General features: G+C 40.9%; 1 protein-coding gene across 1 annotated transcript; it reads right to left on the bottom strand.

Moving 5' to 3' along the window:
- Positions 1–11,951: 11,951 nt before the first annotated feature.
- On the bottom strand, positions 11,952–15,557 carry LOC123428730. Its single transcript, XM_045112897.1, has 3 exons — positions 15,094–15,557; positions 13,830–14,257; positions 11,952–11,957 (listed from the first exon to the last, which is right to left on the bottom strand). Exons 1-3 carry the CDS (start codon positions 15,125–15,127, stop codon positions 11,952–11,954), a joined length of 468 nt encoding a protein of 155 aa, XP_044968832.1. The 5' UTR covers positions 15,128–15,557.
- Between the last annotated feature and the right edge of the window lie 5,034 nt (positions 15,558–20,591).

Raw genomic sequence — 20,591 nt, 5'->3', positions numbered from 1 at the left:
CATACTACTCCTCCTAGCATTCGTAGTTGTTAGATATTCACAATTGTACCTAAACATACCATAGACCATATGTATTCATGGCTACACCAAAGCAGCAGCATATGCACCGTCTCTAGAAATTTCAGATTTATACGTCACATAACTATCTGTACCGTAAATAACGCCGACGCAATGTTTTTACCGGCGAGTGTGGTTGATCTGTATTGTATTGCTAAAATTCGAGTGACGGGCGGTGGTAGCAAACACGAAACAAAAATTAGAATTGTCAGTTTCAGATATGAAAATTGTATAACAAGAATAAAAAATGGGTAAGGCCACTTATTTTTGCCGGCCTAATTTTGGAGCTAACAAGTTGTTTTGTCAATTTATATGAATTTATGGTATGTTTTATGACATTAAAATTAAAATGAGTATATGACATTGAGTGATAAAAAAATTATGCATGTGAGAACTAAAAATAAAATTAATGTACTTTGGTATAAATGGATGAGGCTTATGGCTAGTTATAAAAAAAAGTGTGTCATCGGTACCAAATAAATAACCTATATGGCAGCATCTAGATTACCTACCACAAACTCATATCATCATGGAGCATAAAACCACCACCCACCCGAGTGACATGTGATCTAGTAAAGGGCGCAAGATTCCAAGGCAACGCGTTCAAGAAAGAATGAAATGAGTGTATTTTTCGTCCATCATCCTTTCCGAAATTTTAGAAATCGTCCCTCGACTCCAAACCATAAAAACTTAGTCCCTTAACTTTCGAAACCGGATAAGTTTAGTCCCCCAAGCGGTTACCGTCTGATGTGAACAATGCGCCGTTAAACAATAAAATAGAGAAAAAACAGCACCAAAAAATCAAAAAATGGGGAATTTTGTACAATCAAAGATACCCGTGTCCACAAGACGCGTGCAAATTTTCATGGTGTTGTGATAACTTAGGGCATCGCGACAAGGATAAAACAATAAATCTATAAGTATTAAGTTCGGAAAAAAAATAGCAAACAATTTTGAAAAAATGGAAAAATTTCGCATCAAAGAGGCTTGGGTAGGCAAGGTGCTTGCAAGTTTTCGCGACCAAATTACATCCAAGCAGCTCAAGTTAAAAAAAAAAAATAGTGCATTTTTTAAAGTTTTTTTGGGCTATTCTTTTTACCAGGACCTCGTACAATGTCCAAGCACCAGGAAAATTGGCATGCACCTTGTGCATCAAAGCATCTTGGATGCCAACACAAAATCATATTGTTTTGAAGTTATTTTATGAATTTACTATTCATTTTCGTACAACTTTACTTTTTTCCCTTGTCATGAGGTTCTGGAATGTCCAAACAGCATGAAACTTTGCATGCATCTTGCGCATATGACTATCTTCGACCCCGCAAAATCTTTTTTCATCTTTTTGTAAATTTACTATTCACCAACACATTGTTCACGTCGGACAGAGACCGCTCGAAGGACTAAACTTATTAATTTTTAAAAGTTGAGGGACCGAAATCAAAATTATCCCAAAAAGAATTGGCTTTCACACGCAACTCATTTGTCCCACGACAAGATCGAACCTACTGCCACACATACAGAAGAAAATAATAAATAAATAGGGTTGTCACATCGAAAATGAAATTTTAAGCTATCATCTTCAGCGCAGGAACAATGCGTCGACGTCGTCGATGACATCTGATCTAAGATAGACGATAGGTTGTTCACCCCCAAAGGAATGCATCCTTCATGACAATGCCCAGATCTGTCCTTGCCCCTCCGACAGGAGTTGCATTAACCCCTTAAAAGAACAAAGTTGCTTTAATCGAATTTTCGTGTGTTCAAACTCAGAACAGCTTCCGATGGACGGTTTTTCTTCCGTCTTCTTTTGAATTTTGAATCCAGTGTTGCGTTGTCAGCAAACAACGGCTCCGCCGTCGGCACTGTTCCGGTGCAGGCATGAGCAGTACGGACTTGCCCAGCCAAACTTGGGAATTATTTCATACTTGAACCATACTTGAACCATGTTCATTCATCTATCTCTCAAAATCATGCTTGAACCATACTCATTTAGTGTCATTTTTAACCCAACCAAAGTCAAACCCATTATTTTTTCCACCCAAAACATAACGGGAGCGGCATATATTCCCCCGACCCGAGCGATCTTGTCTCTGCGGGGTGTGTGTGATGGACGCGTGAAGCCCGCGTGCAGGCCACATCAAAATTCAAAAGCCCTGGTCGACACCAAGAATCGCTCTGTCCGTGCTCGCGACGCGCCCGATGACACATGCATGTCATGCCACTACTACTTTACGTGCATCCAACGGGGAGTTTACACCCACGCCCGTGAAAGGCGCAGCGGCATTGGGGAGACGACGCGTCCTGCCGCCGGTTGCTTCGCGGGAACGGCGGGCCGGTTTGCACGCTCTAACAATTCATGAGTCGTCCGAATAACTTGCGCGTGTTTTTCCCTGGCCCTCGCCATGATAGCCGTGGACGTGTTTTCCTGCTGGGCTGACGATTTGAAGAGAGAAAACCATTGATTATGTTTGTTAACCTTGGGTTTTATAGGAGTATAATATATTCAGGTTACAACCTAATCGATGGTAGCTTCCTGTTGCCGCCAGAGCGCTGGATCCAACCCAACCGCCCGATCTAAATCATTAACCTTGGGGGTCAAAGAATCCATCACGGTCCACGGACGGGGTTTAGGCTGTCCATGTGGCCGCTCGTGAGCAAGGTAGCCGCCCGTTGTTCAAAGCATCATCCGTGCATGCAGGCCTAACGTGAACACCTCGACGCAGGCAGCGGTGCTGCCGATCCCAGCTCCCATGCATATATTCTCCGTCCATGAGGCAGAGCAACGGGAACATGCATGGCTCGATCGTAGTAGGAATTATGGAGCTGGTTACAACCTCCAGCAGGATGTACGTTACGTACGTGGCCCTTCTCCCCTCGCTTTGGAGGAGGGGCAGGCTCACTGGCATTTCTTTTCTCCTCGAAGAGTGCAAGATCAAATCTTGGCGCTTTACACCGGAGGCAGACAAGACATGCACACTGAACTTGACCATCAGCGCCATTTTTTAAACTAGCATCCGCACTTTACACGTACGGGCCGAGCCCAGAAGCTGCTGACTGGTTAATTAATCAAGGAGGGTCGATATGAACTTGGGAGAAGGTAAAGGTTGGACGGAATCGCAACAGCAAACTCGCAAGTACTCCAACTTTGTCCGATTTTCCTCCATCTGCTGCCTTCTTTCGATGCCACCCGTACCAAAGGCATGAGCGCTGTACTTGCCAAGGAAAGTGTGCATGTGAGTTCACGACTTTCGCCGGCCGTTGCCTCCACCTCCCAGTCCCAGTCCCAGTCCCAGGACGGGGCAAAGCTAGACCCAAGAGCCTCATCTTGAGCCCCTCGTCAAAGAGAGAAGGTAAAAAGAGAGCCTGGTCCTGAGAAAAGCCGGGGGAATAGTTTCTTGGTAACAAAGGGGAGGTAAAGCACAAACAAAACGTACAGTGTAGGGAGAAGTAAATGACCGGATGCGGTCATGGACGCCCCGAAACGGGCAGCGGCAGGTGCAACAGATCGAAAGCTCAAAGCTTGTTTGACCTCATATGTCAAAGTGGCAGATCGCGTGCCGGCTTGGGACAGAAGGAAGGAAGAAACCCATGCCGAAGCAATGTATAACTGTAGGCTTGTCGAGGCTGTCCAATCGACGTCCAGTCGGTAACGAGATGTGTTGGTGTGTTTTATTTTAGAGAAATTTGGGCGAAGTTCTGTCGAAAGTTTCACAATAGATCGGCCCATCCAAGACAAAAAAATATTGGGTTTAGTATAAGTTAAAAACTACCGGTGTTTTTAGCCTATAGTCTGAGTCAGGGGCGGACCCATGTTGATGTGAGTGGGGCCATGGTCCCCACTCAAGTTTTGAAAACCCTGTAGAATTTGATTGTATATTTAGAAAATATATACTGAAACTCTCTAAATTTATACAAAATGTGTTAACATTTGCCCCCACTCAAGTATTTTGCCCCCATTCAATAAAGTTTCTAGGTCCGCCCCTGGTGTGAGTCTATTGATGAAGCAATCCTATCATTAATTATCCCGACCAGACCATGAACTTTGAAGTCCCTTTAAAGTTGGTTCTAGTTGCCTCTAAATTGCAAGGTGTTGCGGTTGTTGTATTTCGTTTCCCAGTTAAATTATGGGTTTTCCTATTACTAAGAAGAGAAACTAGCAAAAATAGTACTCCCTCCATTTCTATGTATAAGTTTTTTGTAATGTTTTTATATGAACTACATACGAAACAAAATGGATAAATCTACCTTTAAAATATGTTTATATACATTTATATGTAGTCATTATTTAAATCTCTAGGAACAGAGTGAGTAATAATTTGAGTTGCTGTCCCTCTTTATGGCTTTTCCACTCTGTTAGCTTTTCTGACTTTTGGTTGATTGTCCTTGGACCGAAGTAAGATACACATACTTGTTTAGTGGTTTTCACATATGTTGTTAGTTTTGAAGGAAAAATGGGACAATCAATCGATGTTGGTAGTGCTACAAAATACTACTAGTAGGTTGCAAAAAGTCTTTCAAAATATGACAAATGTTTATTTAATGGCAATCAAACAAAAGTCCTCCAAAATGATCCGGATATCAAAAAGAAACTAAGTAATTCAGGAACATACAAAAATGTACTTCACAATAATATTTGAGGAGTCATTAAAACATGACAAATTCATATGTAAATAGAAGTCAAGAATAGCACACCCACCATCCACTCTCCCTCTCCCTTGCAGGACACATACGATCATATTTATGAAAAATAACTTTCATGACAAAATGTTTGTTTTATTATAAGAGTATCAACAAGGGAGACGTTTACAAAAGAATCTTCACTTTTTAAAATTGGCAGGCTAGATATGAAGCATCTAGGAAATCTTATAGATGTTCATACCCCTACTTACCGAACACGTAAGGTTATGTCGTCCGCTCGTCGTTCATTCAACTTTTTGTACCTTCGCTCCTCCTCCCCCTTAGCTTAGATATTTTTCCTCCATCTCTACTTTACCACCAATTTTCCTTGAAAACTATCTCAAATGCCATGCATCTTATCGCCTTACTATTTTTTCTTTCAGAAAGCCAGCAAATGGTACTAGATAAAATCATGTACACAATGTCATTAATAATAAAATGGCAGGTAATTGACAGTCTAGCCTACTAGTACAATATTTAAGCCCGAGTTGCAACATGTGGGCAATTAACTAATGGAGTTAGAAATCATAGTTGGAAAGAAGTCGACAAAAAGTAGAGAATATGTGTAGTTGTTGGCAAGGTAATGTGTTAACACGAGGGAGATACGTGTCCACCCAATCTTGTTTGTCTACTATCTATCTTTATATGACATATTTTTACAAATTCCAAGGGGAGTTGAGAAAGAATAAGATTTTATTTTTTAGAACAGAATAAGATTTCTTAGAGCTATATCATTTTGGCAAGAGAACCAAGGTAAAAAGACATATCACATTATTAAGTATATGTGGTTTCTCAACGTATTTGGATATCACGGATAAATCTATTCTTGTCAAGTGGTGGTCTAGAAGATTGAACATGACAAAACGGTTGGCAGAAAATCAAACTTTTGAAATGTGTGAAAAAAGTGTGAAACATAAAATTGGGAAATCAATGTCATAGTACGAACTACTGGAGTCAAAGACATTTTCAACTCTTGTTGGAAGGGAATTATTGAAAATGGGAGAAATAGTAGGTTCTGGGAAGACTCGTGGGTTGGGGACATACCTTTAACTCATGCCTATCATATGGTATATGGAAATTATTTTGATAGAACATTTTGGTTGGTGGTGTCTTCACCAAACGTTGGGGATCTATGAAATTTAAGACAACTCATTGATGGGATAATTTACTCGTGTGGGAAAGTATTATTGGAACTTGCCATGAGGTTGTTCTTGGTGGATCATGTGATTATGTTAAGTGGTTGGAACAAGAAAATGACATGGTGTGTGTGCTAGCTCTTTGTACACAAGATAATTGTGCATCCTTTTTTCACATGTGATTTAGTGGAATCTAAAAACTCATGAGAAACAAGAGATTTTATCGTGGATGGTGCTTATGAAGGGTGTTGTACCTAGGGATAACTTATTGTGGCGAGGATCAAACATGAATAAATGTTCTTGATTCTGTGTTGGAGATGAAACAATTGACCATCTGTTTATACAATGTTCTGTTGTACGTTTTGTCTCGAGCATTTTACATTATGCTTTAAATTGTGGAGGTAGTCTTGTGTTTTGTTCATGGTGTGTATCACTTCTACTTGTGTGTGCTTAGAAGTTAGTAGAAGTTGTTGATGTTTGAATAGTCATTATATTTAGGGATTTTCGGAGTGTATGAATGATGATTGTTTCAATAACAAGAAGCCATGAGATCCTTCTAGCCTAATTCATGATGTTGGTCATTAGTTGAACCCATGGCATATGATACGGATAAAAACATGAAAATAATGTGGCATTGTGATGGAGAACAAAACTGTTTGAGCAAGAGAAAGCGATATCCTCGGTGCTTCACTCGAATGGCATGCGATAAATCTCCAACCGAGCTTGAAATGTACCGAAAGACTCACTTTTGTTTGCCTTGCTTCCAAGTTGATTTGCCCCCTCTTACTTGGTTATAATTGCTCTAGTTGTCGTTAAATTTCATGGTGGTGCGGTTGTTGTATTTCGTTTCTAGTTAGATGATGGTTTTCTTATTATTTATTATTAGATAGAAACTGGCAACAAACCTCGGGCACTGCCAATGGACGCTCCTCTTTATTTCTTTTTGACCTTTGGTTGGTTAGCCTTGAAACGAGCTACTTGGCTTCCAATAGAAACATGAGGCTGCCACCCCATTTCTAAAAGGGAAACTCGTGATTATGATTCGTATCGTTGTTCTTACATTTGCATTGTGTTATATATATATTTGCAAACTCCAGCATACCATATCTAGAACTTGGGTTAGAGTTCATGTAAATAAAAAAGATGCTTCTAATCGCACTTAAAAAGAAGTCATATTGTTGTGACGTAGGAGGTTTTGTGTTTATGTCCACGTGAGATCAAGTGACCAAGCACTATATACAGACGAAATAAATGAACCAGTGGAAAATATAATTAATGTACTATTGATACTTCAGTTGTTCTAAAATATAAGCCTTTTTAGAGATCTCATCACGGACAACAGACATATGTAAATAGACTAGAAATCTCTTTTGAAGGCCGACCTCCAATGAAACCGTTTAAAAAAATCAAAATTCATCAAAAATTACATTTTTACTTTTCATTTTTTTTAAATTATCTAGACATACATGAAGGCATAATGCACAAGTGTGTAAATATACGTTGTAACGTGGACTGTGCAAAAATGAAATATGAGACTTTTTAACACATGATACCGTTCATGCTGTGAGGCAATGAATTTATCTTTTTTGTACAGATCACATTTCAAGGTATCTCATCCTAAAATTTTACACACATTTGCATAACATCCTTGTTTGATTGTACACTTTTTTTTTAGATTTTTTAAGAACTAAAAAGTTTGAATTTTGTTTTTTTTTCTTTCAGAAAATCGGCCTCCGTGGATGTCAAGAGCCAAAACTCCTGACTCGTACATAGATATACTTTGAAAAATGGATTCATTTTTTACTCTGTGAGTAATTCGTAGTGAAATTTATAAAAAACTTATATTTACGAATGGAAAGAGTACTGGTTCTTTTTTGTTGCGAAAAGATAATCCGATACTTGTTCCTTCTTAACGCGTAAAGCAGAACCGGACGTGGCGATCCTTATTGGACGATCGACTCTAAGACTTGAGAGGTAGGAGTATTTATCATGTTGAAACTGCCGGAAAAGGAGTAAAAAGTTACAGACAAATGCTGCTATCTCAGTGATCGATATCTCCTGCCCGTCCGTATGGGCTGATTCCTCCATTCTCCTTTTGCCCATGGTTAGCATCTGAGACGACTGCGGCGGCACAAGATCGACACATGGAGCGGCCTTTTCTCACCGTTTTTTCAACGGAAGTGATCCAAGCTGCTGGAAAACTCAGAGCTGGCCCTTGTGGTGGTCTCGACGTGGCAGTGTGCTCGGGATCAACGGCGCAGACGCATGCAGCAACGGCCGTTGGCGGCCGGCTGTCTTCACCTGAGCGCCTCGCAAAAGGCCAAACCAGCTCTCGGCGCACCAACATACTGGTAGATCGTGCTGAGCCAAGAATGTTCTGATCGTAACATTTGTAGATAGATATACCTTGGCTTGCATTATTGCTCTACCGGGGCTGGGCAACTGTGACATGGAGTAGTAATAAACAGTTGAACTAGGATAAGTAGGAGTGCCGACTTGCTTCACGGGGAGTACGTGGCACGGAGCGTGGAGCAAGTTGCATGCAGTGGTGGTCGACGGTCGCACGTGGCTTTCTGGCGAGTGGGTGAGACTGCAGCAGCGAGAATAGATGCAAAGAAGGAGATGGTCCACCCTTTGGCGACGTGGACAGAAATGCAGATATCTGGCCGACTAGCCTGATGGCACAATTTGAGTGTACTATACTAATGGCAATCCGCCTTACAAGTTACGACCATTGTATTATCCGGCACACAGTTGGCCTTAGACGGCGAGGAGTGTACACCTGTGGACGGTGGAGAAGTAGCATTAGCACCAAGTGTTACACTGTCACTTGACTAATAACCGGATAAGGGAAAGTCTCCAGCAATACTGGCTTCGCCAGATCAGCTCGGTAACGGGTCCACTCGACGTAGTAATAATATAAGTCGTCCGGAGACGAGTTCTGCCAAGAAAGAAAAACAGCGAGAGAACGGAGCCGTAGAAACATGAGCAGTAGATAGCAGCTGCGACGAGCAGCAGCAGGAGCAGGTGGCGGACTGGCGAAGAGACCGAGCCCCACAGTGACGCGCGGACGGACCACGGATCACGACGCCGCGGCGGACAGCAATAAACAAAGGAGATTCAAACCTGATGAGAAACGACGTGCCCTGCAGGCTAGTGTCGACATAGGCGCGTGTCGATGCAGCAGGGGCTGGAGGTGGGTGTCCCGCCCGGGCACGCACGCTGCACGCTAGTAGCCCCGCCAGTCTCGGCTGCCACTGTGTCTGTACCCAGCAGAGCACTACCGACCTGCACTCAACGTCTGCCCTGCTGCTGATGAACCACTCCTCTCCTCCTCTCCTCTGCATGCCCAACCGCCCGTCCTCTGCCTCTGTCTCTGTCTCACCGGCCGACTGGCCTATTGACCGCGGTCTTTTTCGGTGACGCCCTTGGCTTGACTTTTCCGGGAGAGGGAACGTTGCTCCAGATCTTGGTTTTCTTTTGTGAGTTGTTTGGGCCCTCCGTTGCTATCTTTCGGAAAAGGACCGTGCGATGAGACAGCTCTTGATTCGGATGTGGCGTATTTGAGGCCGACTTAAATGTATCCATATAAACAGTAAAATAATAATAATAAAAGACTTCAAAAATTCTGATTTTTTATAGTGGATTTTGACAAATGTTTTACTCCATTCGTTCCAAAATACAACTGTTTTTTCAGAGATTCCATTACTGAAGTACATGCAAATATATATAGACACAACTAACCCTAGCCGCCGTTTCAAAAAAGCTAGGGCTCCACCGCCTCCCGCCGGCGTTGTCGCTGGTCTGTTCCGTCTCCGGTGGCCTTAGGGCTATGGAGGCGGAGTGGACCTCGGCCCTTGCCGGTGGGAGGGCTCCGTTTTTAGACTTTTCTTTAAGTTTTGTAAGGGTTTGTGTTATGCTCACGAAGGTGAAACGGTGTCGGCTCGCTGAAGACGGAATAAAGGTCTCCCCGCCTGGTTCCCCTTCTGGTGATGCGTCTAGCATCATTTGTGGGCATGTGGAGGTATGTCTCCGACGGATCTGTCTTTGGGAGATTTGCTCGAATCTGTCCGTCGTCCGTCTTTGTTTGTGTGTTTTTAGGTTGGATAATTTCGATCTACACTGTTCATCTGCGACGGTTGATGTTCTCATGTGTTGGTCCTATGATGCCTTAGCACGACCACTTTCCGATTGCCTACTACAACAACGTTTGCCCGGCTCCAATGCGGGAGGGACGATGACAACGGCGCGCCTTCGGCTCGCTTGAGTGCTTGTAGTCGTCGCTAGATGGTCTTCGGATTTGGATGTAATTTTTATTATTTCTAGTTTTCGTTGTACTACCTTGATTGAAGATGAATAGATTGGAAGTTTTTGTTGCAAAAAAAAGATATATATATATATATATATATATATATATATATATAAAGATATTTTAAAGTGTAAATTCATTTATTTTGCTTCCTGTGTAGTCTTTCGTGGAAAAGTGTTTAAGAAAAACTTATATTTAGAAACGAAGGAAATAATGATTGCACATTTTCATCATAAGATTCCATTCGAGGAAGGCATGAGAAAAAACAAAACAAAAGCAATGCGCTAAAAATGCTACATTTGAAAGCATTTTGGAACACTGACTTTTTTGGTCACGCATTCTATAACTACGATCTCGTGATGAAAATTTGTAAATACTTAAAATATTTGTCAAAGTTATCACAAAAATTATAATTTATTAAGTTATTTTTCATTTTTTCATTTTATTGTTCATGCTGGTTCAAATGAGCTCAAGCTCAAAATTGTACTTTCCTCTTGTTTCGTGTATGTGTCACGCTTGTAATATATCTCCATCAGTTTAATGTTCTAAACTACTGTCTCATAGAAAAAATGCACGGAAAGTGTTGCCTGTTATCTATACTAGTTCAATGCCCGTACGTTGCCACGGTCTCATAAATGAATATATGATGAGCTTCTCACTTTAGGTTTTTATAACTATTGTGTCATGGCATCGTTATGGTGTCATCCCGCTCCAAATTTGCATGTTGTTTTACCTAGTGTGTTCCAATCCACAACCCACTTACTAACAAATGAATCTATCACAAGTTGCTCGGCTTCAGTTCTATCACTCGCTCCAAATCTACAGGTGTTTACTCCAAGTTCCCCAAATTTCCATAGTAATTTCAATCATCCCTAACTTCGAATTAATGTCTTGCAAAATTCTTCAACCCTCAAAGTTGTGATAAATTCAAAAATTCCGCAAAAGAAATGTTATACATCATAAACCCCAGTCCATCCTTTTCTTCTTTTAGTATTGCATGAGAGTTGATACTGATGAAGCAGCACCAAGTTGAGCAAAACCAACAAACTTTAGTAACTATCTACTAACTCTTTTTAGCCATAACAGTAAGCAAAGCATCTGAGCATGTCTCATCATGCCAAAATGAAGATTAACAGAATTACAACATGCATGTGTATAACCTATTTGCAAGCAATTTTTTTAATATTGCATCAAGATCCGGCCACACGTCAAAGTTGCATAGTGTTCCTTCCAGAGCACAAATACATGAAAACAAGATATGAAATGATTTATTTTATATGGATAGGCAGAAATGATTTATTTTAGATGGACAGGGAGAAATGATTAATGAGGTAAAATTAATATAAAGAGTTCACTCTTAAGTAATTATACCAGCTTAGCAAACTTGAAAAAACAACCCTATTTGTAAATTGTGGAGTAGAGTCGCGAGGTTATTTTGTACAAATATCACATTTTTTCCTACATGCATCAGATGTCGATCATATGGTATTGATGATATAGCTTTCCAGCCAATTCTGCACGATCTATAGGTCCATAATTCTTTTGCGCAAAATCACAATTAGAAAAAATGCTAGATTACAAGTATACATCTGAACCTTAAAGGATGTCTAACCTTTTTAGTAATCAAGAGTTGTACTGCTGCTAGATAAAAAAAATCATACATTTGTTTGATTAAGATGTTCAGGTTAAAATGTTTGGCCGAATAATGAGCTAAATATGCAGGAAAATAAGGACCACCCCCAAGAACTATTTTACATGGGCGATGAGTCCGCTCAAAGCTGCATACAAATAAGAACATCAGTATAATCAACGGCCTTCCTCCCGGGCCTACTTTAAGCTTGCTTGAACCTAGATAAGCATTTGATTAAAAAAGTCTATTTACTAATCCCTATATGAATTCTAGATATAAACACTCTTAAGTCTATGAGGCAATTAGATATAGAGAAATTAGCTTTGTTACAGTAGAACAGGTGATGGAAGGCAAGGATGGGCATTCTCCCGCGCAGACTACAAGTGGAAGAAAATCATATATTACGTCCATTTGTGAGTTGATTTTTAGTTTTTAGCAAAAACAAAAGGAATACAATTTTGTTTCACTCGTGAATATGGACTGAAAAGTCACATCTGCATTAGTATTCTCATTCTTGCACAATGGTGATAACACTCTCGGCGAAGAAATGGAATCCTGTTGAATGCTCACGTTGTTACATGCAAGCAGTAAAACCAATGTGTATAACAAAAAATGGTGAAAAACACAACCGAGCAAGAAGCCAAGAACAAACCTTGATTTCTCATGACCATGGATCCCGAGTGCAACAAAGGCAATGCAATATATCGTATAACCTTTAATCGAATAAGCTTCTCACCAACACAAGTCATATATAAAGACAAAAACGACTTAACAGAAAAATAAAGCATACAAATACGAAATGGAGCAAGAGTCAAAGTTGAAAGCTTGCAGCTGCACCCGGTTCAGCAGACATACACATTCACTCGATAAATTTTAAAGAAACATTGTGAACCTTTAAAACGAACTGAATTATATTACATGATAACAGTTACAGAAATAAAATAAAACACTATAAAATTGTCAAAGATCATTGGCAAATTATTTGAAGAAATTAAGTTAGTAACGGATATTATTCAATCAGACACAAAAAAAATAGTTGGAAATAGCAATGAAGATTTGAAATTCTAATTGCATCACTGCGGAGGTAGCGGGAACTAAGAATTATAACTAACATTTTTTTCTCAAAGCACGTATGTTCCAACACCTTCAAGGACCAGCAGATTAGCGTCGCTATGGAAAGAGACGGGTCCAGCACTTCTGTGTCTGGTCCCAACCCCACGAGGACTACCACCATCTCTAGCGGGGTCCCTTCTGATCCGGGGCCTCCACATCGACGCCCAACACAAGTAGTGCACACACGCTTGTCCCCGCCATGACGTGCAACAATATCAGCCCGTGGGAGGCGGTGTCGGGTCTCCACATTGCGTGCAACTCGAGCAGCCCACGCACAACTCGAGCGAAACACTTGTGCATTGCCATGGGGCGATAAATAAAGTATGGATTTATTAGCTAATATATTTAATCAAATGCGCCGAGTACAACATTTGTTCAGTTTCCCCACATCCAATATATACATTAGTAATCTCACCCAACATTTAAACATAAAGAAGTGTCATAAATAGAAGGTCATATTTTTGCTGTCCTAGGTGTACAGATTCTATTTTTTTGGAAAAGTCAAGGTGGTTGTGCAATTACGCATGCCAAGAGAAAACTGATCAAATGCCATAAGCCAATGAACGTGTGCAAAGATAAAACTTAGAGCGTGCCTTAGAGATTGTAAGTGCATCTAGTGCCCTTAGTAATTTTGGTGTGTTGAAGATTTTGAAAGTGAGAAAATTGGTGTGTCCTTGAAGATATTGATGCGAGGACTATGAAGCATGCGAGGACCAATGGCTTCACGTTGGCCATGCAACTGTGTCAACAACTGCATCTGTCTAGAAGGTTCTAGATTGCATGAATGAAGCAACTTCACAAACTGTTGTTCTTCTTCAGGAATATGTCTATGTGATCGTAGGTATCCTGTCAGCGACCATTTCTTTATGAGAGGGTGGTTATGGTTGTCATTTATTTCTGTTACAACCCATGCATTATCTCTCCACTTCACAAACATACGGGCTGGGCAGTTTGTTCTTTCAGTTGTATTCCTCCTCCTCTCAGGGGCAGTAGGTTGCGGGTTTTGGGTGTCTACTTTCCTATTGATCTTCAACCCAGCTCTATGACAGACAAGTGATGCTCTTATCAGTTCACCACTAGCCTCTGACCTTTTTCGGAAACAATACCTTACTCCAAAACCTTTCTGCCTCGCATACATTTTGTAGTGTTTCTCAGCATCCTCAAGAGTGTCAAATCTCATCATGGCTGTGGGTTGCTGTGGCGTGGACATCACCTCCGGCATTCCTTCATCCTCATTTGCATTGTCATCGTTTGGGGTGTGATTAGACGATGCATCCAGCGTTTGGTCGGTGTTTGCCGGCAACACAGTGCGTGATGTACCGACAGTCTCACGATCTGCATAACATACAAAACCAATTTTAGTTACATTTTTTTTAGGAAATCACAGTTTGTGCATATATTTTTTTCTCGAAAACTGGTAATCAGTAACCTGACAACTAGTTTTAGTAACCTGACAACTAAGTAATACTCAATCTGAAAACTAAGCTTTTTTTAAAACGGTAACTAAGTACTTAGAACATGGCAAGTAAGCACGGTTAATCTTGGTGAGCAGGCACGGTTAATATGACAACTAGCGCGTAACCCAGGCAAGTAAGGAGTTGTAATCTGGTGACAAAAAGTTTTTCCCCTGTAATATGATGAGTAGCTACTTGTAATTTGGCAAGTAGACAATTTATAAAGGGACAAGAGGTCAACTTATACATGTAGCTAGAGCTAGGCCATGGTGTGAATTTTTTTTGGGCTAGGCTATGTGTGGATTTTTCGCAATCAGGTAACCTGACAACTACCTTTAGCAAACCTGACAATTAAGCAATACTAAATCTGGAAACTACGCTGCCTAAAATGATAACTAAGTACTTAGAAACCTGGTGAGTAAGCACAGTTAATTTGATGAGTAGGCACAGTTAATATGGCAACTAGCGCGTAACCCAGCAACTAATTACAATTGGACAACCAAGTAATAACAGCATGCATTTGCATCAGGCAAGTAAGCAGTTTTATACAGGACAAGAGGTCAAGTCATCCATGTAGCTAGAGCTAGGCCATGTGTGTATATTGGCCAGGCTACTATTATGGTAGGAATTATGGTAGGAATTATGTAGGAATTATAGCAGCAAAAACACTACGAAAACACAACTAATTTGGAAACTACAGGGAGGGAGGGGACAAACCTGTGTCATGAGCAGCCACAAAGTGAGAATCCATCTATATATGAGTGATGCCCCCTTGTTTGTTTTCTTCTTTGTGAAGATCTTGCTCTCCCTACATGTTTTGTGTCACATGGAGACATTTTTATCAGTGTGTTTTTTCTGACTTTTTTGTTTCTGTAATAGGGGATTTGAGATCAGAAGCTGAAGATCCAGAGGGATAAAGAGAGGTGGATATCTGAAGGGGCCAAGAAAAAGAGAGAGGGCTTGCCTTTTTGAGTTGGAGAAAACAAGAGATCTGAGGGTGCTGTTTTTTTAGTCCTTTTCTGTAAGCAGATTCATATTTGTGGGAAACTACAGAATTTAGACGGAGCAGTTGCATACCTGTAATTTTTTACTGCCTTGGATCACTTGAACAACTCCAGAAATTGTCTCTTTTCTTGATGCTTTTTCTGTTGGTATTTGTTTCTTGTTGGTATGTTCATGCCAGTGGGCTTTTGTGGAGGGAGGAAGAAGACAGGGGGGAAGAGATCACGGTGGGGGGTGGGGGGTAGGGGATATGAGATGGGGTTGGGATTGGTGGTGGGGAGAGGTAGATATTTATGCTGCTGGTGGGGGCTTCAGACAGAAAAAGAGGGAAAGGATGGGGCTGCGCGCACCTGCCCGTGCGGGGTGTTTGGATGCCAGGCTGGCAACCTGGCCGCCGCACGGGAAGACCTGTGTGCGGCGCCGCTCGGGAGTGCGGTCCAAGAAAAATTAATCCATGATCCCAACCTGACATATATACGGGTTAACTACAGAGTCGTGATCGAGAGCTAAAAAAGTGATTGGTGACTGACACTGGTTAATTTCCGTCCGCGGGGTATTCATATATTTGAATATATTGACCAGTACGGTGTCAATAATGAATCAATATTTTCAGATATTTAATCAAAAATTAGCTTAATCAAATATATATCAGCATAATCGACAGTCTCGTCAACGGCTCTACAAAATAAAACAGTTTACTTTTATGAAAGTTAATTTAAGATCTAACATTTGCTCATATGCTGACTATAGAAATGTCAGGTATCGAGCTTTGTTCATATCATGTTTTATAAAAAATCTGTGTCCTCGGCATATTAGCCAATAAACGATAGATCAATACTGCGGCGGAACATGAATTATATATTGACGATCGGCGTCTTGTGGTGCAAGCTCCCGAACTAACCTTCGGCAATAGATTCTTAGTAGCTATTCTAACAACTGCAATAATGTCGGTACGTAGTTGCTAGCTTGTGAGTGGTACATCAACTAGAGAAATAAAGGTTGTTGCCACCTGCCAATCCTCTCCATGTGGAAAATTTTTAGTCAGGCATTGACACCCACCAGGTGGTCGTAGTTCAATTCGTGTCGAGATTCGTTTTGAGTATCGCATAAACAACATATCCTGTTCCTCATCACACTTCGCCCTAGATCCTGCCACCTTTCAACTACAGAAAATCACGACATTCGTTCACTCCTTTTTTTTTGCGAGTAGACATACGACTAGCTTTTTTTAGAGAGAGAGAGAGGATATATACAACTACTCGAAACTGAAAGTTCCAGCCGGAAGTTCAAAATTTTCATTTCAAACTCGAAAGTTTCATCTAGGAATTTCATCGGCAGAGCACGCTGTGACAGAGCCTAGAGGAACCGTTCGTCGACGGAAATAGAAGGGGGTGGTGCCTACCTACAACCAAGTAGCTAGCAATTTTCCAAAATATATTACAAACAAACTAGAACGTGGCTAGGCAGCGCATCGACGCCCGTTCGTATAAGGGAGTGCTCTTGAAAAAGAACTAGAAATCCCACGTGCGATCAGGACAACCCAAAATGAAAAATCCCGTGCGACCTGGTTTCCTTCTCTAGTGCAATTAATTAATTTCTGTACTTTTTCAAAAAGCTACATCTTTTGAACCGGACGTCACAACGACGATCCGTTTTCACGACTTTGTTTCTTACGAAGAGCTCTTCAAAACTAGATCTCATATGGATAGGTTTCGATAAAAAAATTGTGACCAACTTTAGTGCTATTGAAAAACAACTTTTTTTGCCTAGTAGGACAGCCTATTTGATTGATTTTTGTATAAATGAGAAAATCATAGAAAACATGAGGCGCATTTAGTGCTACATACAAGTAACTTTATGCACTATGTGTAAGTGTGAATCTTGTCAACATTATCTCAATTTCCCAATTGTTGTTGTCCAATTGCCTGATGATTAGTTGTGTGTGGTTGATGCTCAATTGCCTACAAATACTACGAAATTGTCAACCACTGATGCCCAGTTGTCTATTTATGATAATCAGTTGTCTATGATTAATGCTCAATTGCTTATAAATACTGTAAAATTGCTAAACTTTGATGCTTAGTTGCCTATTACTGATGATGAGTTGCCTACAATTGATGTTTTGTTGCATATAGATACTATAAATTGCCTACCATTGATGTCCAGTTGTCTGCTATTTGTAAATAGTTGTCATAATTGCACTCGAGTATCACAGAAAAAGTTATCAGCTTTTAATGTGTTTTTGTGCAACCCCAGTGCATTCAAAAAGCAACTCGCGTGTATTTTTCATTATTATATCTAGCGATTTCAATGTTTTTTGCGAGCAAATCGTGCAAAAACTGAACAACTTGTGTAGGTTTGCGGGCAACTGCATGATCCGCCCCCTATGAAATTTCTCATTACCCCTATGCATCTTATGATGTGTCTCGACTTTTGTAACTAGTCAACACCTGCGACCAGATTAGTCAACACATGCGTGCTCGATAGCATAGGCAGGTGACTACCCTAGAAAAAAAGGCTTTCATACGATCCATCCCCACATAGTTTTAAAATTTGGAATCATGATAGATATCCGATAAAAACTTTTTGACATTGTAGGCAATTTATGTCCCTTGATGAAAAACGACAAGACGAGAGTTGCTTTCCTGTAGCACTAAAGTTGTCTCAAATATCATCTGAAGTTGTCCAAAAAAAGTTTGTCAAAATCTGTTCGTATGAGATCTAGTTTTGAAGAGCTCGTCGTAAGAAACACAACCGTAAAAACGGATCGTCGTTCTAACGCTCGGTTCAAAAGTTATAGTATTTAAAAAACGAAACGGAATAAAGTGAAATGACATGTCACATGCATGCAGTCAACACTTGCGTTGTATGTTGTCCACTTCCATCGGGTGCGCGAGGGTACGCTCGTTTCAGACAAATAGTACAGCTGCACTTTTAAGTATTTGAAAAGAAATTAACACTTAACATCTACATGTTGTCTGATTTGCAAGAAAAATATATATCAAGCTGTAGTTTTTTAGAGGATAAGCATTCTTTCATAGAAGTTGACCTTGCGATCGATTTGTTCATATGTGGGCCACTAGTTGCTACTCCTTTCGTTTTTAAATATATATTTTTTTAAATTCAACATAAATTAATATAAATTAAAATAAATAAATCTGTATTTTAAAATATGTTTATATTCATTCATACGTCATCCACATCAAAATCTATAAAAAAGAACTTATACTTAGAAACGAAGAGAGTAGCACCTATCACATGCATACCACCTAGACACGTATATATTTAATCTGTACGGGCATAGCACCGATAGTTGACCGTAGGAGCAACCGGCCGGACAGAAGACTGCCGTCCATGAAGTATGTTTAGTTAGCACAACAAGACATGATTACCAATGATAATGCGACCTCGATTGTTTTGTCCTGTGTTCAGTAAGCGCCCACAGATTGAAAGGAATCAAGTACAAAATGTACGGCCGCTGGCATCATCACTCTCTAACTTCTGGTTTTCGATCTCCTTCCCACCCAAAAAACAATCTTTGTGGACCTTTCCTTGGATTATAGGATGCGTCTAGTGCGCGTGCATGGACTTTCAAACACGCTACTGCTGGCTCAAAATTATGTTATACCAGTACACATTTCAAGTAAACTTTGGTTGATTAGCGATCGGTTAGACAGAAATCAGCAACACTAAATTTGTCATTAGTACCAAATTGTCAGTTGTTCTGACGATTGGTCTACAGCGTCGTTTGGTATTTTGGTATGTTGCTTAGTTGGATAGTCTCTGTTATACACATCCATCCAGTGGAGAAAAATAAACTGACCCATGATCCCAGCCTAACATATACTCCCTTTGTTTCTAAATATAAGCTTTTCTAGAAATTTACTAATAGACTACATATGGATGTATATAAACATATTTTAAAGTATAGATTTATTTATTTTGCTTCGTATGTAGACTTCTAATGAAATTTCTTAAAAGACTTATATTTAAGAATGGAGGGAGTATACGGGTTAAGTACAGAGTCCTGACTGAGAGCTAAAAAAGAGATCGGTCATTGGAAGTGGTTAATTTCCGTCCGCAGGCTGTTCATATGTCACATTCGGCCTGTTTTGACTTTTGACAGCTGATTAATCGCGCCGTACAATCGATGTACGTAGGTGTTCATTTACATACATAATCTGCATGCAGTTGCTGACAGGGGCAGGCGATCACGTACGTCTCACAAGTCACAAGCCTGTTTTGACTTTCTAGACTTTTGACCGAACTAATCGCGCCGTATAATCGATGTGCGTGGGTGTTTATTTACATACAGGAGAAGAAATTTCGAGCGCGAGACTTTGAAGTGTGGAAAATACAGACGTGTCGTACGGCATGCGTAGTACGGGCACCCATCCCTTGCTAAGTCAAAGCAGCAGCAACTTTTGAAAGAAAAAAAACAGCAGCAAGTCGTGCGTGTTAGAGCAAATCTAGCAGACCCCGCATTCGTCCGGCCCGTAAAACGTGTTTGCAGTTCGCGTAAAAACGTCTATGTGGGTCGGCGTACACGGACGCGGATGCAGACCCGGCATAACAGACCCGTAAAAAAACATATTCATGGAATATGCTTTGGTGGGGGAAAGCGCGGGCTGAAATGTCCTTCCACCAACCGCTTTCGCTCATATGCGGGGCACCGCAACGACGAGGTGGAAACCCGCGAATACGCGGGTTGGGGCCTAGATTTTGCCGTGCCCCGCAAAAATATTTACGGGCCGGGACGGGATGCGGAGTCTGATCGGGCATGTTTTTTCGTCCCAACCAGCATTTTGACAGTTATTTTTTAGGTTAAGGCGGGATGCGGGATGCTCTTACGAGTACGTGCCTACAAGACAAAGTCAGACAGACGCCAAGAGACCGGACTGGCTTACATGCGACTCAAGACCGGAACTGGGCAGTGCATGCAGCTGGTTCACTCACATGTGGCATGCAGCATGTCAGTGATCAACCGTACAAGCATAAGCAAGTCCATGCGTGTTTTGAGCAAACGAGATGCAGAAAAGGAACACATATCCCGATGGAGGAGAAAGAAGGAGACGGTATGAAACTACGAATCATGGGGGACACCGGTAGCAACTAGCAAGGCAGAAGGTTCGGCATCCTCCCCACTAAGGCACGCATACGCACAATTATTCCGGGACGACTGCGCTTTCATCACGACCCGGACGGCTCGGTCG

This window comes from Hordeum vulgare, chromosome 2H (assembly GCF_904849725.1).
Source record: "Hordeum vulgare subsp. vulgare chromosome 2H, MorexV3_pseudomolecules_assembly, whole genome shotgun sequence".
Classification (NCBI taxonomy): domain Eukaryota; kingdom Viridiplantae; phylum Streptophyta; class Magnoliopsida; order Poales; family Poaceae; genus Hordeum; species Hordeum vulgare.
The sequence above is the reverse complement of the archived record's forward strand: the minus strand, read 5'-3'. Positions and strand labels throughout refer to the sequence as shown.

Excerpts from the sequence above, each read along its gene's own strand:
- LOC123428730 (XM_045112897.1), bottom strand. The coding sequence starts at position 15,127 with ATGGATTCTCACTTTGTGGCTGCTCATGACACAG. Across the intron at positions 14,258-15,093 it reads TGTGGCTGCTCATGACACAG|ATCGTGAGACTGTCGGTACA; the intron begins GTTTGTCCCCTC and ends TATGTTATGCAG.